The sequence below is a fragment of the Nyctibius grandis genome, chromosome 8 (genome assembly GCF_013368605.1).
Source record: "Nyctibius grandis isolate bNycGra1 chromosome 8, bNycGra1.pri, whole genome shotgun sequence".
In the NCBI taxonomy this organism is placed as follows: domain Eukaryota; kingdom Metazoa; phylum Chordata; class Aves; order Nyctibiiformes; family Nyctibiidae; genus Nyctibius; species Nyctibius grandis.
Genome location: NC_090665.1, coordinates 44,115,623 through 44,133,202, shown reverse-complemented (window position 1 = coordinate 44,133,202; position 17,580 = coordinate 44,115,623). Strand labels below are relative to the sequence as shown.

Genomic DNA, 17,580 nt, shown 5'->3' with positions numbered 1-17,580 from the left:
GGCGGCCCCGGCGGCACAGCCCTCCCCCTGCCCGCCCCGACTGGCCCGAGCGAAGGGCTGGCCCCGCCGCCGCGCCAGGGTAATGGCCCGGGCCGCCTTCACTCAGGCAGCCGGCCCTGCGGCGGGGGAGCGGGGCTGAGCCCATGAGCCCGGCGCGGCGGCAGGACGGGGCGCGGGGGCGGCGGGAGCCGGCGGGCAGCGCGTCCCCCCGGGCGGCCCCTCCCAGGTAGGAGCGCGGGGGCGCGGCTGTCACCGCTGCGTCGGGGCGCTACCGGTGCCCGGGCGGGCTCTCCCTCCCTCACACACGTCTCAGCGCGTCGCCGGGGCCGGTGACCCAGGGGCCGCGGTGAGCCCGGCGTGAACGCCCGGCGTGGGCAAACACGCCGTTCGGCGTTGCGTGCGCTGCCGCCGCGTCCGCCGTTGCCTGGGCGGCCGCTGTTTGGATGCCTCAGCTGAAAGGCACCGGCCTCGACGCAACCCCGGCCGTGTGCCGGGCCCCCCTCCCCTCCCGGCCGGTCTCGCCTTCCCCGGAGCGTTTGCGAAAAGCCCGGCGGTGTTGCCTAGAGAGGGAGGAAAGCCGACGCGCGGCGCCAGCCTCCCCGTCCCTCACAGGCGACCCGCCGCTGAGGTCTAAGCCCCCCCCGTTTCTTCCGTCTCCAGCCGGTGTGCGTGAAAGAGCGAGCGGGGCTGCGGGCTGTGGGCAGCCTCCCGCCACCCGGGCGGCCGCTAACGGCCGTTGGCAGCGCGCGCGGTGGGACTGAGGCGGGAGCCGGCGCGAGGCTGAGGCGGCGGGGCTGAGGCGGGAGCCGGCGCGAGGCTGAGGCGGGAGCCGGCGCGAGGCTGAGGCGGCGGGGCTGAGGCGGCGGCCGGCGCTGACACCCCGTGTGCCGCTCGGTGCAGGAGAGCGGCGAGGGCCCTGGGAGGAGCCGGACGAGGACATGCACTGTGAGCGCGCCGGGGGTCAGAAAAGCAGCGCCGGTCCGGCCCGCTTCGAGGTGACCGATAAATGCCAGGGAGCGCCTCTGAAGGAACTGCCGCGGGTGACTCGTCCCAGCACTGGTAAAGCTCTCTTGAATCCTCAGATGTCCTTTAAAATAACTGTCAGCAGCGGCAGTGACCACACGGAGCCTCAGCAGAGCCCCCCTGAAATGTCAGCGCCTCTGCTAGACTTCGTCCCCAAAAGACCCAGCATATTTGAGAGGATCCCAATTCTGCCGAGGGCGCAGGAGCTGCGATGCGCCAGAGGATCTAAAGACTATTTCCAGCAGCAGAAACATCAAAGCGTGAAGGGTGAGTTTAAAAATGCGTGAACTGAACACTACCACCACCAAAAAAAATATTCACCAAACAAACAAAAATGTGTATCAAGTTTCCATCCCCTTTAGTTTCTTTTCTTCCCCACCTTCAGGATGTTTTCTAACTTCTTTATTTAACTGCAAGCTTTAAAACTTTTATTTTCTATGCACCTTGGAGGCACAGGATACATCAGACTGTTTTTTGCCGATGGGAAGCAGAGTGTTTCTCAATATTCCTTAAGAAATCCTGAGACCAGCATCATCTTTAGTTCTCCCGAGTGACTGCTGCTCAGTTTGGTCGCTTCTCAGAGGTGGTTGTTTTGAGGATGGTGCTGAACACTGGGTTAGTCTGTCCTGCGCCAGAGCGTGAGTGTGAGGTGTTTGTTTGTGAGTATGCCTGACTGACAATAAATGCCTAGTTCTTATTCAGCAGTTTCACCATGGTTGCTTGCTTTTATAGTTTGTATTTCAAGGAGGTGTTACAAATGCTGGATTCAGGCAGTGAATCCTCAGAGCTGGGATTCCTGGTGCCTGAAAGGCATGCTGTAAGGTCAAATACTGCTAGTTAAGAAATGCCCACTTTTCATCTATACACTGTTAAAGAAGTGGCACTGAAGTTAGGTTAGGAATTGCCCACTACAATCTGTTACCATTTTGAGCCAGAACTTGTTAATTGAACTGGGATTTGTTAATCAAAATTTAGTTTTAAAATAATCCCTCTAAAGTATCACTGGATGGATTTAGAGGGAATACAAGCATTCCTTTACGCTCCAAAGCCACTTGCAGAGACATCTGCACCTAAGGTTATTAATACTAAAGCAATGTCTTTTGTAAAGTTAAAACGGTAATTCCCCTTTTCTCTTGTCGGTCCTTTCATGTTCTCTATTTTAAAGATGTACATGCTGTTATCTTGTTGGTGTAAGACAGTTCCTACTAGGATTTTTTTTCAGTGCATCCCTTTCTGTCCATTCTTCTGAAAAATAAAAGTAGACAGCGTACCCTTGGACTACTAACATTTCCCTTTGTGAGCTTGTTACCTAGGGTGATGGCACCTTTGATTGCCGTGGTTATGTTAATGAACACCTCAATCTGTGTGAGGTCCGTCCTGCAAACCGTAAGATGTGTTTGTTCATCACCAGTGAATACCGACAGAGTGGAGCAGCAGGTTATAAATTACCTTTTTTATTTTTCTGTTTGTTAATGCTGCAATTCTCCTCTCCCGATTTAAAAAAAAAAAAAAGGTTGTTAATGTTTGGCAAGAATGAAATAAAGGTCTGTTACACAGAACCAGGTTTGGAGGGGGGAGAAGGAGGGTTCACAAAGTATGAAGGGACAGCTACAAGCTCTAGTACTGCTGTGCTGCTGTAACTGCTGCCTGTAGAAGGGACTCATGAGATTTTCAAGTCCCTTGTGGTCCCACAAGTGAGGTTGGTGCCACTCGATTAGGGTTCATACCAGCTTAAAACCCTACGCATGTGTTGCCCTACCCAAGCAGACTGTTGAAACACTTGTTTGGTTTTTTTTATTTTTCACTTTGAGCTACTTAGTCCTCTTCTCATGCTTATTTCTCTTGTGGGTGCTGCAGAGGGCAGGGCTGTAGGGAGGGTATGAAGAAAAGTGTAATTTCCATTCACTTGGGACTTCTTATAGTAGATGTAGGTGGGCACTGGGAGAAGGATGCTAATTCATCTTTCCCAACTGATCAATTTCACCTTTTCACCACTGGGGAAAAAAAAGTGTGTTTTAAGTTTTGTTGCTGTTTTTTGTTTAATGTGTTCTCCGTCCAGGGTGTTACGTTGTGGTTGCTTCAGCATATGGGTGACTTGAGTCATGGGAGTAAGTAGGAGGTATCCATGGGCAGGATAGTATTCGTTTACTGAGCGTGGTGATTTGATGGATAATGTTGGGTTTTTCTGAAGACAGCAGCACTGGGTTTTTTTTGTGTGGTTTTTTTTGGTTTTATTTTTGCTTTTTGGGTTTTTTTCCCCATGAAGAGATTATCAGGAGAAGCTAGGGAAAGCATAATTTTGGGCTAGAGTCTGATTTCAAATGTGCAGGCTGTGCTCCTCCTTCTGACCTGTGTGGTGACAGCAAGTGCCTTAATGTCCACTCGGTCATTTTGCTGTTCTCCCACTGAACGCTGCGAGCTGCCAGCCCCTGCTCTGCACCCTATGCTCCTGAGTCAGTTCCACAGAAATAACAGAAGTCGCTCCTTTGCTCACTGTGATCTAACTCTAAAATCAGAGCTTTGTGTATCCAAAGTGAGCTATGCTGCGGATGGGAGAACTGCTGGTCTTCTGGTGTAAACCATCTCCCAACAACCCTGATTCCCTCACGAAGATAAGAAGAGGGCCAAGGACGGCTGTATGTGGATGTGATAGAACAAGATATAGCTCAGAAGTGGGAATGAGGGAAATATTCAGATTTACCCAGTAAAGGTTTTGGGAAGGAAACTGATGACAGCTTGATTTCAGATCGTCACGCTGTGTGTCTCCTGCTCTCCAGCCCCAGAGTACTGTGTACCCAGTAATTCCCTCTGCAATCTGGGTTAGATTACAGAATGTGCCTCCTGGTTTTGGTTTATACACAGTTGAAAGCTGCAAGTAAGGAGGGTAAAAGTTTTGCTCTTTAACAAGAGCAAAACCAACTTTTAGAGTTGCCTGTAAAAAATATTTTTTTTTCTAAACATGCCTTTACTTTTTTTGGTATTTTTTTTTCAAAAAAGAATGAATCAAAATGATACACTACCCTACTAATAAAAAGGGCAGCTTTGAAGTAAGCACAATGGGGAAGAAGCATCCTGCTGCTGTAATGTCTCTGTAGTGTTAACTCCACTGCTTCACAGCATTTAAGTTATGATCCTGCAAAATGCTTCCATGCCTGAGCAAGTCTTTTTACATGAACAGCCAAACGAAAACTTGAGGGGTGGTGGTGAGGATTACTTCTGGGAATCAGGTCATTTGGGTCTAAACTTTGCAGGATGGAGTGTTGTTTACAAAAAGTATTGGTATTTTGGAATTGTGCTTCATATTTTGTTCTGTTTGGGAGCTGTTTAAAATAAGCACCCAGTTTTTACCCAGCCTCTCCCTTCTGATATGATGGGCTGTGATACACACCATGCTTTTCTTGATCATTGATTTCCCTGTGTGTCACAAAGCAGAGTATTTGCACCCAGGCAGCACTGCTTAGAGGCATTTGTGGTCTGCTCGGCATAGAATAACTGTACCGTAAGGTATGAAGTCCGTTTCACAATATTTTCCTCAGATTCTGTGGTTTTAGTTCTGTTTGGTTGCATTTCATGCTACAGTGTTACCATTTTGAAAGTAACACAGAGCAAAGGAATTAATGTGGACAGGAAAGAAACTTTTGGGAAAGAAAGCTTTAGTGGTGACAAAAGAGTAATCTATAAAGATGTCAAATATCTCATTTTTTTTAATGACATTGATTATGGTTGTTACCAGGAAACACTTCTCCTTTTCATTCTTTTCCAGTTTCGTTCGGTGTACCTAATTCATGACTCAGTAGAAATGACGAGATTTATCCTGTTAGTTGTGCCACTGGGAAGCCATCCAAATGGCCCAGACCTTTGCAGTAACCGCTTCAGATATTAACTTACAGTGGGCAAAACAATAAGCTGTTGCAGTAGTTGGATGTTTCCTTGTTGAGAGTATTTTCTATTCAAACGAGAAAGTGGGTTGGTTTTTTTTTTTTGTTGTTTGGTTTGGTTTTTTTTTAGCTGTAGCTGCTTTCAGCAAACATACAACCAATGTATTGAAATGTATTAATTTTCTTCTACTGTTGAGAAGGAGGGTTAAATCTTGCCATTGCAACGCCCTGTTATTCCCTTGGTGAGCAGGACGGTCCTTGCATAAGTAACAGCTTATAATGTTGGGATCTTAAGCAAAAGCATATGTTTTGGTTATATGACTTATTAGGTGTATCAGCTGGTCCTGGGCCTGATTCTGCCACTTCCTTTCATACACCTTGTCTGTGTTCACCTGAATTATCTGGACTGCCTAGGGTTGATAAATATTATATGGACTGATAAGGAGACAGGGAATGGGCTCACTGGTATGGTGATCTCTAAACTCTCTCAATTTTGTATAGAGCTATAGTAATAACTTCTTTTTCTTTTCACTGTAGTTCCCTTGCTTGCTGTGTTTGAACTCTCCACTACAAAAAGAAATTGAAAGGTTTATTTGAACAGAACTTGCAGTTACAGAACTCCTTTTTATTTCATGGTGTCAGTTGGGGTTTTTTTTCTTTTTTTTTTTTGTTTTTTTTTGTGAGGGGAGAAAGGAGAGGAAACTGCAGATTGGAGAATGTGTGCGTAAAGTCTTTCGGGATAAATTGTGACTGTCTCTTCTTCCCTTAAACTGGCTAAAATGCTTACTTATCTTGAACAGGAAAATAACTTTCAGTTACTAGCTGCTGAAGGAAGTTCTTCTAATGATTTTTGTTGCAAAATCAGAGTCACTGAGTTGAAGATGAGCCTTTCATGCGTTTAATTTAAAAGAGGTTTAATTGTATCAAATAATTAAATTATTTGTTATTCAGGGATTGGTAGTAGAGATCGACCTGTCATATAAAGGCATTCACTACTTGTAAAGCAAAAGAAAAAAAACCCCATTCTGCTTCAGGAAAAAAATACAGCTATTGGAAAAAAGGAGGAGAATAAACATTGTATCCATCTTAATATTGTATAGAATTATATGGAATAACAAATAATGTCGGATTACAAGAAATAAGTCTAATCTGTGGAAGAGATTTTGTAACTTCTTGAGTTTTACTTGAAGGAATAGAAGGAAAAAATAAGAAATTACTTGCTCTGGCTTTAAAATGTTACATTAACACATGGAATGAATATGAGGATTATTATATACTCTGCTAAATGGGATATAAGAAAAATATCTTTTCCTTTCTTCTTTTATAGTAAGAAAAAGTTTAAAATCTATCTTGCAGGTACTTAAGTATGTGCACTACTGTGTTCCTGTCAGTAGTCTCATCAACTACAAATACTTTGGACTTAGAATATTCTAAATTATGTATTCAGCTATATCTAAATGACTATTTGTATGTTAGTGTTCAACCCTGTATACACATAGGCTGTTGAAGTATATGCTGAGGATTTTTAGTAGATTCGAGATTATATTCTGGAAGTGCTTCAAGGTTCTATTTAGTAAAACTACTAAATGTAATGAGTGTCTTCTGGGAGATAGTACTTTTTTATTGCAACAAAGTTGTGTTGTTTTTTTTTTTCCCCACTTTCAGTGAGCAAAGGTGCTCAGTATGTTGAATAGGAGGGACAAAATTTTACTCCAAACAATTAATATGCGTAGGAGTCTTGCCACTAACTCTAGCTGGGTCAGTATTTTAATGCTAATATTACAGAAGTTCTTTATTCTGTGTACAGGGAAAAGCTTGTAGCACAAATAACAAGCTTGTATTAAATCCATCTGTAAGCTAGAAAGTGGAGTAATGTATGGACTAGGAAGAGAAATTTGTAGTACTGTGAATATAATTTCCATGTTCAGTGCCATGATTACCATTATTCTAGAAACGTGAACCTCTGCTGTTCAGTGATTTCAGAACTGTTGAAGATGTTGATGGCAGGGTAATTGGAGAGGGAATATACATGTGAACTGCTCCATTTTGTACTCCAGGTTTCTATCGTTATCTGTCAACAGGCTTGAACAAGGCGTGCAATCTAGCAATCATTTCACAGTCCATGAAGCTGCTTTTAATAGGCTGTTGGTTTTGTTTGCTTTTTTTTTCTCGGCCACCAAACGTTGTTTCCCAGCACACTGATGTAACTCAAAGAATACAGGGTTCCAAAGCAAGGGCAGTGCTCACTAACTGTGGTACAGTGTAATCTTGCCCTACAAATGTGCAAACAATAGCAAAAGTATGTGTTTCTGAATATGCCACGGCTGTTATCTTCTCCCGAGAGCAGGGAGCGTTACAATGACATAGACAGAACGACCAGTTAAAACCACTCATGTCGTTTTATTGCGTTTAAATGGGGCATGTAAAAAAGGCGAGGGCCTGTTCTTCCATTCAGATAAGTATCAGTTCAGACTACTGCAGTACTACCTTTCTGCACAGGCTTTGAAGAATAGAGGCAAAGAATTCCCCTCTTTCTTTCCCTCCTATTACATTTCTGGCACCCAGTATGTGAAATCTCAGTTGGAACCTGGAACTTCCTGTTCTCAGAATCTGTGCTTCACTAGTAACCTGGAACAAGGAAGGCTTTTTTTTTTTTTTTAATTATTGTCATTAGTTTCGATGTATTAAATGATTGTTAATGATTAAGAGTATTTGTTGAAAGGAGAGTACCTGAAAAACAGATGAGACATTGCCAGAGCTGCAATAGGAAATAGATCCCAGTTCTGTGTTTTAGGTTATTTTAAAGCGTTGAGCATTTAGGAATTACAAGGTTGAACTCAGTCAAATCATCACAAAGTGCTTGAGCTTTATATCTTTTTTTTTTTTTTAAGCAATTGTATTGGTTTAAATCTAATATTATGTCTGACTTTTCTGTCATTATGTCTGAATGTATATGTGATTATTTTGCATAGTGGATTGGTAAGGAGCACTGTAATTGAATCTACCCGATCAAATTTATTCTAAGGGTTAAATGAATGCAAAACTTCTTAAACTGCATTTAATTCTGGCATTTACGTGTGTGGTAAGAAGAGGGCTGTGAGAGAGCTATAGAGTTGTCAGTTGTTTTAGAATGTGGGGAAAGCACATACATTCTTACATGGTTTTTTGCATATTTAGCCAGAGGGAAAAATGACACTAAGGCGACATCATCAAATACTCTAAAACTAACTTTTTAATACAGATCTCCATTGTTGTTTTAAGTGCTTAAGGGGTTGGCGGTTTGGTTTATTTTGGAACTTGCTGAACTATATGAAGTGTGTCTCCAGGGGCCTGGTATTTTAATACCTAGTAGAAGGTTGTATAACAGTAGATGATGTATTTTGCCTGCCTTCCAATGCTGTAAATAAATTACTCGTGCTGGCTTGGGAGAGTGTACCTGAGGTGTAAATCAAAGGCTAATATAAGAGGGGGAAAAAACCAATTAGTGACATCTTGTAACCAGTTAGGGTGTTTTATTCATTTATCTATAATCAAGAGATAGAAGAGCAATAATATGTATAAAAATGTTAACATGAGGCGCGTCTCAAGAAGAGGTAAAGGGTCTAAGATTATTTAAAATAAGTGCTGTGATTCATTGCTTTTTCACAATTTACTGTGGTCAAGTCACTTAAATACTGAAGTCAACAATCCCCTAGGCAAAGAAAGATAATATAATTTTAAGCGTATTGTAAAAATTGAAATCTGATAGCTTTCACTCTATAATTCTATCTAAGTCTTGATTGTATTAAAAGGAAAATAGATACATGTGTCAGTTTTGGAGCGTAATCTTTTTTGGAGTTTAAAGAATGATAAATGTGCTTCAAACAAGCAACACAACAGTTTATTAATGTAAATGTTTTGCTAAATACTACATGCTTAAGTCAGCCCCCATTCCTTTATAATAAGTTTAAATATTAATTCTTTGGAATGCTAGATGCCTAAAGCTAGATATAAATGCTGTGCAGTTTCAGATATCTAGAGTCGGCTTGTGAAACAGGATATTTAACTGGGAGAGATGAGTAGCACATTTCAGAGTTACTAGGGCAGAACAACAATGCAAGAGGATGACTTAAATTAAAAAAAAAGTTACAAAATTGTTTTCTGGGCATGAGGCTTAAATACCTTAGAGTTATTTATTTGAAATACAAGAGTAGATTTCCTATGTATGTAGGTTCTAGATTGCATTTTTTATTATTATTTTGTTTAACTTCTTTTTAGCCGCCTGCCCCTCTGTAAAGCAGCTGGCTTTGATTTAACCCGAATCCTTCACTGAGATCAGTCACTTATGATGACTGTGTGTTGTGATCTTCGAGGGAACATCTCTGTAGTGGCAGATGCTTAAGAGAGAAGACCAAATAGGAAGGGTGCTCGAGGAAAGCAGCAATTTGCATTCAGGAGGACTCATTTCGCTCTAAACCAGCACTTGCTTATTGTTCCTCATGTAAGTCTTGCCTACCTCCCAACCCCCATCTGTGCTGGACAGAGAAGAGAGTTAAAGTGAGAACAGATAAAAGAGGAAATTTCTGTTTTATTTCCCAATATTTTCTGGGAAAATCCAAGAAAGGATTTAACATGAGATTTCATTACTCTTGCTTTGCCCTGCTCTTCCTGCTGAAATTGCAGGGAGTTGTAGCATTGACTTCAGGTGGAGGCCAGTACTGAATGTTTTTGAAAATCCCACCCGTGCTCTTTTGAGGCACAGAAGAGAAGATTCAAGTGTTAAACTCTCTCCCAGAGAGAAAAGTGTGCAAGCAGAAGCAGCCCAGTAGTTCGGATGCCAAGGTCAGTCAGCACAGCACATTCACCTTGAATTTTTCTTCCTGTTCAAGACCCTGCATGGGTCTAAAGCCAGTGTGATCTGCCATCGTACACGAAACAGGTAAAAATGGTGAAGGATTGTGCCAGCAGCTGACATGGCCAAGAATATAAATGTTTCGGATTAAAAGAGTTAGGGCGCCTGAACTCTATTCTAGGCTGTACCACTTGTAACATTTTGGGGCAAGTCCATGTACTGTTCATGGTATTTCTACTGCAAGAGTGTAATGGAGTGTGGTGTAGAGAAAGACAAACCAGTTTTGGAGACAGAAACAGTGCAGTTGTTTCGGCGTGCCATCAGGGCCAGCTTAATTTTCTATGCTGAGGGACAGAGTTTGTTAGTTCAGGTGCAGCGTTTGGGTGACGTGGCTGTGCTCTGGTTGAGATCTGATCTGGTGTTGCTGCAGGATGCTGCACTGCAACATGTGGCTTTATCGGCCTGGGGTGGCATCTGCTTGAGCGTAGCTGTACCCCCTCTACACAGTGTGCATGTGGACCAGATTTCTCTCTTTGCTACATGAAGTATGTGGTGCTTGCCCTTGTTGGTAAGTCTCCTCGAGTGTGAGTGGTCAAAAGTGCAAAATACATACTTGTTATCATTATGAGAGTAAGGTTTTAATGGAACATTTTAGCTGGGCTTCTTACTGCTTGGCATCTTGTTTATTCCACCAGTTGCAGGATTGTTGCTGAGGAACAAATTCTCCCATTTATTTTAGTGCTTGACGTGCTGAGGTGAGGGAAAGGAGACTACATTAAGGGAGCTGTGTTAGAAACAGCCAATAATAACTACCTGTTGGGAGGAAGATCTTCCCCCCTGTTTTACTGGAGGAAGCAACAGGGTTGCCTGTGTCTTCCAGCAGATGGAAAAGTCTCTTATGGCTGTTGTTCTTGAGGCAGAAATCACCTGTTGGATTGTATGCCCCCTGGGCCTGAGGTGCAGGTAGCTGCTACAAAGTTCCTGAGATCCTCATCACTCTGGCAGAACAGATTTTGCACGTAGCTGAGACTGTCTCCCAGGACTTAAAGAAGAAAAAGCAACACTAAATTCCACCTTTCTGGATATCTGATTGTTGTAATGTTCAGTTTCCTTGAAGTCATCAGAGCTGGTTTATATTCAACTGAAACTGAGCTGGCCTGATTCCATTAGCCCTAGCTCTGGTGCAAATCTGAAGTTACTCCATTTTAAAACCAAGAGTGGCTAAAAAAGAGGCAGACTTGAGCCCTGGAGGGCTAGCGCATAGAAGTTTGTCCTATCAGTATGGACTCAGTTCGCTTGGCAAAAGAACAAGCTGTCTCACATTTTTAATCTGAACAGTTTTGCTTCTTATTTTTCCTCTTGTCAACTCACCACAATTGGCTTATATTCTTTTTCTGAGTTCTTGAGCTGTTCGATAAGGTTTGCTGACTTGTCATATTTTTGTGGGGATAAGCTACAGACTGTGTGTGTGAATGGTTCTCTTTTCAAAACAAAGATCCCCATGCATTTCAGCATCTCTCTGATTTGAATGGGTATGCAGGAGATTTAAGGGGATGTTTACCCCTAGAGCCCACTTGCTCTTTCCCTGCCCTTGAGTCTCAATAACTTCTTATTTTTTCTACTCTCTTAGCCTCCTGGCCTCTGTCTTTTACTTTGTGCAACTTTGCTGTTGGCTTATTTTTAAATATATGTAAAGGGTTGTAACTTATTTGAATTGTGGGCTAAATACGTGGCAGTATGGCAACTGGTGTAAATAGCTTTTGGTCTGTTGCATGTGTAAATACTCAAAATCTGTCAGGGTGATTTGGCTAGTTTTTATTGGAAACATTATTCATATGAGATCTCCTTTCTCTTACTGCATCCAATAGAAGCTGTTAGGCACAGATTACTGGCATGAATACTCAGGACTGCTTCATCAGAATTCGCTTTTATGCCTGTTTGCTTATAAGTTTGCCACTTCCACAATACTTTTACATGTGCGTATATTTTGCAGTTAGTCATAGAAAGCCAATATAAAGGGGACACAAATCTGGAGAGTGAGAGCAGACCACTGGAATGACTAATCAGCAGTAGTGTTTTGAGCCCGAATGTAAGATGGCATTGGCTACAAGTGCAGTTTATTTGGCAAGTTTGAGTGAAAACACTGGTGTTTTGCAGAGGTTTGCTGATTCACTGGTACCCAGGTTAAGTTTCTTAAAATGGGACTAACCTGCTTGGGGAACTTTCCTTGCTAAGGGTTAGTGTTAATGGCAACAATAGAGTTTTTATTAGCTGCTGGAGAAGTTGCTGGGAGACTTGAAAATTAAGAACAGTAAACATTAGAGGTGATAAAGATGTTTTATGCATGGGGTGGATGTTTCGGCAGCAAGCAGTCACTCTGTAGTGACAGGGAGGCAGTTTCGGAGCCTAGATAATATGAGACTTGAGAAGAAATTTGGTGAAAAATAGCCTCATGACCAATTAGCATTTAAGTAAAAATTAATTATGATACTAACTACCACTAGAGAAAACAATTTGGAAGATTGGATAGAGCTTCCAGTGTGCAGGCTCCTGACTACATTTGCTAGTTTGATGAGCAACCCAGATTTAGAATATAAGCTAGATACGAGGAGGACCTTCTAAACATGGAATTTATATATGAGAGTTATAATTCATGTGCATGGTGCCCACACATCCTTCAGAGGCACCAGTCTTTTCTGCTGGTATGGAAGAAAATCTGTTGCATCCTTTCTGAAGCTGTGTGGCTGTAGTTTTTTCTGTTGGTACTAAGTACTTTGTGAAATGCACCTGATATTCAGCACCTTCTGCCTCTGCTACATTGGTTTGTTCTTCCACAGAGATTAGGTGGCTCGACACTATGAAAGATGATGTTGACTAGGAGTATACTTAGCTTTTGACATATGGTGCCCAAGCAGGCTGTGAGTTGTTTGTCATGGGAGTTTTTAAAGACAGGCTGGATGGAAATCCTACTGTGGGATGTAACTTTTGAGGCCCGACCATCTTTTGTGTAACATTGTTAATTCCCACACTCAACTGCTTAGGCACTATAAAGAGTTACAAGAGGTCCCTCAAGCTGTAATACTCCAGGCTTCTATCCTCTCTGACTTACTGAACAAAGTTCAAATCCCTTCTTCTCTAATGGTGTTTCTGGCCACTCATTTGTTTGTCAAGAAAACACCGAGAAGGCATACAACAAAATCCAGACTGAGTGAAGGGCTCTAAGAGCAGCAGTTGGGAGAGCCAGTGGTGGGACAACTGGGCATGGAAAATGATTGATTTTTATGTGCAAAGCAGTTGTGAAATGTTCTGTGGCATTCTGGGAACATGCCATTGCTAACAAATGATTGCCTGTTGGGGATAGAAAATGCCAACCATTGTTCTGTAGAAGGAAATAGCCTTATTGATACTGAATTAGCCTCACATTGAATTATTATTATTATTCATTCACAATGCATCCTGTTTGCCAAATATGAAAATTAACTGACCATGCTGAAGTCCTCCAGCACTATCGGTCTTTAGTTGTTGGTCATATCTGCATCCTTATGGTCCAGCTGAAGTTTAGACTGTTTAGAACTGGAGATGTATGGTGGTGGAACTCTGCATTAACAGAGCAGCTGAAGGAAGCTGTTCTGCTTCTTAAAAGAGTTCCTCAAGCTTGTTCTTGTTTTAGAACAAGCCTGAGAGTGAGGCTGGCAAAGGTAAATGTGTTGGTAGATTAGACTTAAGCTTCTGGGATACATTTTGAATTGTCACGTGCAATGTTGACGGCAGAAAAATAGTGGTGTAGAAAAGAATAATGTTGCCTTTTGAATGGAGTAAAAACTGATTTATTTATAGAAATTGAGATGCTCACCAAACAACAATATTTTGTACAGTGACAGTATTTTGTATACAACTCTAAAAGTCTGAGTTTTGTTCTCAGTGTTATCTAATAGTTTCTACTGAAATCCTCACAGAAAATAGAAAACCACTGCCAGTAAAGTTTGTCTGTTGCTTCAGATTAAGGGAATAGTAAGTAAAAATTAGGAAGTGACTGGCACGTGATATGGATTTCTTAAGCGATGATCAGGAACTGGACAATGAATATTTTCATACAGTCAAACACATGAGACTGTACCTTGGCATGGAGGATATAAACTGGTTTTATAGATGGGAGGCTCTGTGTCCTGGAAAGTGGTGATGCTGAAAAGGATTGGGATGTTTTCAATTGGTATGAGGAAATAAATTTCTAATGGGGTACAAGGTGATATATAAAAAGCACAGGGAAGTGATGTTAGCTTTCTGTTAAGCATCACTCTAGTTGCAGATAGATAGATTAATGCTCAGACTTTCTTAAATGGCTTTGAAAAATGAAAGGATTTGGAGAAGAACTGGAAGATGCTAACCCATATGTGGTACTGATAGACTAATGGAAAATTAGAGGCAATCTGGTCTGTTCCAGAGATGCACCAGAGGAGAAAGTATGTGATATTTGAGGGTTCTTTTGGGTGGAGATAAATGCAGAACGGCATCTCATGTCTGGAAACCAAGAAAGACCAAACAAGAAGGAAGACACATGTTTTTGACTGCAACTTAGCAAAGGATGTGGTAAATCCTCTGGTACTTGATGTTTCTGACCTAGGTTTGGATGTTCCTATGGAAGAAATGATTCATTTCAACCATGGGTAGTTGCATTCAATGGTAGAATCACTAGATGAACAAGCTGGACCATCCCAACGGCTTCCACTTTCAATCTGTAAAAGACTGGATTACAGGCCATCTCCTGCTGCCAGCCCTGGTGCTGCTCTTCCTTCATGTGCCCTCAGCATTGCAATCTTTGGGCCTAGCATCCATATTGGGGCCAAATTTAGGGCCTCATTCTGGGTTTCATGACAAGGAGTAGGGGCCAAGCTGGGGACGGAGAAGCATTTACTGCACCACAGTCATACAGTTTTGACAGTAATTGTGGTAAGGCAATCACTAGCAACTAATGTTTCCTCCAAACCTGCCTGTTCTTTCCTCTTGTTGTGTCTCTCTCTTCAGCAAACAGCACCACTCCTCTGTGACTAGACTAGTCTCTACTCAGAGATGTTATGATGGAATCTACTGTCTCCTAGGATCTGGGCTGAGACCAACTAAAACCAAGTGCTGGGTTTAAAACCTGGACACGTGGGGAAAGGGTAACAGCTGTGATCTTCCTTCTCTTACCAAACATTGATGATTTTTAACATTAATGTCTTCCCTTTCTTTGCTTTCTGAAATGAAGACAGAGGCTTTTAGCCTCTTTCCTAGCATAGCAATAGTGACATACTAACACAGTTATTACAGCAAACGTTGTGGCCCTCACTGGTCACGATGTTTTCTTTCTGTGGGGAGACTGAAATACTAACGCAGAAATAATGTCTTCAGAAGTCATATTAGTCACACATTTTTAAGACATTCCAAAATCATACCAACCTCCTTCTGAGCTTGTCTGTTGCTACCAATGATTCAAAGTTTTGAAAACTCTCCTTTAGTTTTGATTTACATTTTGGTCTTGGGCACTTGTTATTTCTGGCAAATGTCAGCTCAGTTTCATTAAAGAAAAATCTGTTTTACAGCCACGCGGCTCAGATCTGCTGCGCTTCTAATAATTGATGGCTGGTTTCCTTATTTCCTGCATTGTAGAAAAATAAGGACCTTGTTAGACCCAAACAAGCCTGCATAAAGTCACAGTGTGAAACATCAGGTTGGGGGTGAGCAGAGCAGCTGTGGGCAGGTTTTACAACTTTGGGCCACAGTTGATTAAGGCAGCCAAGGGAAACTGAGAGATACCCATGTGACTAAAATTCAGTTGAGTTCTTTGGCTCCCTGGCCTGAGATTTATATTTGTGACACCTTCCCCCTCTGTCAGTCCCTGGGCCAGACACAAGTCTGTGTCTGTATATGTACTTACGGCTCCACGCACCCTGTGGTGCGGCCGCTTTGCCTGTTGCTTGCCTTGCCACCGTGGGACACGTCGGTTTCCAGTGTTGTCTGTCTTGCTCCAACAGCCCACAACAGTGCAAGTGTGTGCTTTGGGAGAAAGCAGCTGCCATGTGGTGGGGATGAAAAATCAAGAGCAAACACTTTCAGAATTTATGCAAGTGGGCAAATTAATTTCAATCTGAACTGTCATCACAAGGGCCTTTTTTTCCTTCCCCTTTCCTTTGGGTGGTATCTTTGATTTATATTTCTGAACGGTGCAAGTGATTGCCCATTGGTGCCCACTAAGAGCATGTGCAGTTCTGTTTCTTTACAGATGATCATTACAGAATCCTGTCAGTTTCTTGGTTTATGTTATTGAGGACAGGTTTCTTGTTTTGTGGTTTGTTTTTTTTTTTGTGTTGTTTTGTTTTAAGAGCCAGTGAAATTCAGTGATGCCTACCTTAATTGAAAACAACCACAGGCAGCTAATATCTATCAGGTATTTTTCCACAATGCAATAGCTGTCAGATGCCTCCTATCATATTGCCACTCCACAAGCCTGATTATAGAGACAGGTTCCTGCCTTAGAGATTCACAGGGTTAAATGGCTCCTAGGAAGGCAAGCAGTGACACCTGAACAATGTCATAAAAGGTGAGGTTTTTATTCATGTACTTATTAGGTCCAGTCTGTTTCCTTTGAGAACTGGATGGTTCTTTTCAGGCAAGACAAATGTGTGATGAGTCTCTTAGGCATTCCTTTGAAGGACTTGCTCCTCAAAGGAGGTGCTGAAGAGATTGTAGGAACTGTAGAACCACCGAAAAATCAAGCCTTAAAGTTTCCTCTACTAAAGGTCTGATCCAGAGAGGTATTTAGGCACCTAACTTCCATCGACGTCAGTGGAAATTCAGTGCCTAAATACCTCTCTGGATCTGGTGCTTAGTCTTCTGGCATTGAATGTTACACAGTTCATGCTTTCTGTGGGTCTCCTTTTATGGCATCTTCTGTGAGTGGTGCAATAGTATTAATTTTGAATTCTTCCTATAGTGAATTCCAGCACATGATGCAGATGGTTGCCTAGAAAACTATGCCACATGATAATCTACTGTTCCACCAAGGAGTTGAGGCCTCGTATGCAAGCAGTGGGGTGGGAGAGCAGCTCAGAGAAAATACACTGCTCTTTTAGTCATTTAGTATTACTGAAGGAGGATGGGGCTGACCTTCAGGCACTGAGACTTTGTTGAGGGGGGAACTAAAGTGACATACTCATTTGTTTGGATGAAAGTCCATGGAAAAGTGGGAGATTTTTGTTGGCTTTTCCTCCACTCCGTGCTGATCTTATCATGCTGGTTTAGTAGCAGAGCTCCTTTGGCTCCTTGCCGGGTGATACCATTGGAGTCCGTCTGAGATGTGCAAGATAAAAGATCTCGGGAAATTACAAGTATTATGACTTTCCTATCAAACCGTTCTGATGTGTAGAGTCTTCTGGCCCAGAAAACTAGCTTTCTTTTTAAAATTTTGTTATTGAAAGGAAAGGAAATACAAGAGCTGGAAAGTGGAGCCTGATGTTTATAAGGGCCCTGAGAACAGCTGTAATTAGTGCAGGTTTTTGGAAGAGGCTTGTTCCTCTGCCAGCAAAGGGCCCTGGTGTTCAGCCAGGTTAGACATAGCCTGGAACTAAGCACTTGGGAACTGCGTACCATACACTGATTCTGTGTCTGGCACTGAGAACATGAAGTCTTCTCTCACTTAACGTATAAAATAAAAATACTTTGTGTACTCCCAGTGTGTCCTGTGAGACACTCCGGAGGTCTGAGTCACCGCCCAGCCGTTTGGGCTGGTTCTCTAAACTCTGACTTGAGAAGGGCTGCATCAGGGTGCTGTGAGGGTTGCTCTGCTGGGTGCTGTGATGATAATCACTGGGT

At 42.5% G+C, this 17,580-nt stretch overlaps 1 protein-coding gene across 1 annotated transcript in view; it reads left to right on the top strand.

Annotated features, from left to right (window-relative positions):
* Positions 1–443: 443 nt before the first annotated feature.
* The window catches only part of GLIS1 (GLIS family zinc finger 1), a 205,280-nt gene continuing 188,143 nt past the window's right edge, over positions 444–17,580 (top strand). The window contains exons 1-2 of the mRNA XM_068406885.1: positions 444–663; positions 901–1,290. Of these exons, the coding sequence (XP_068262986.1) occupies positions 444–663; positions 901–1,290 (610 nt within the window). The remainder of the gene's footprint in view (positions 664–900; positions 1,291–17,580) is intronic.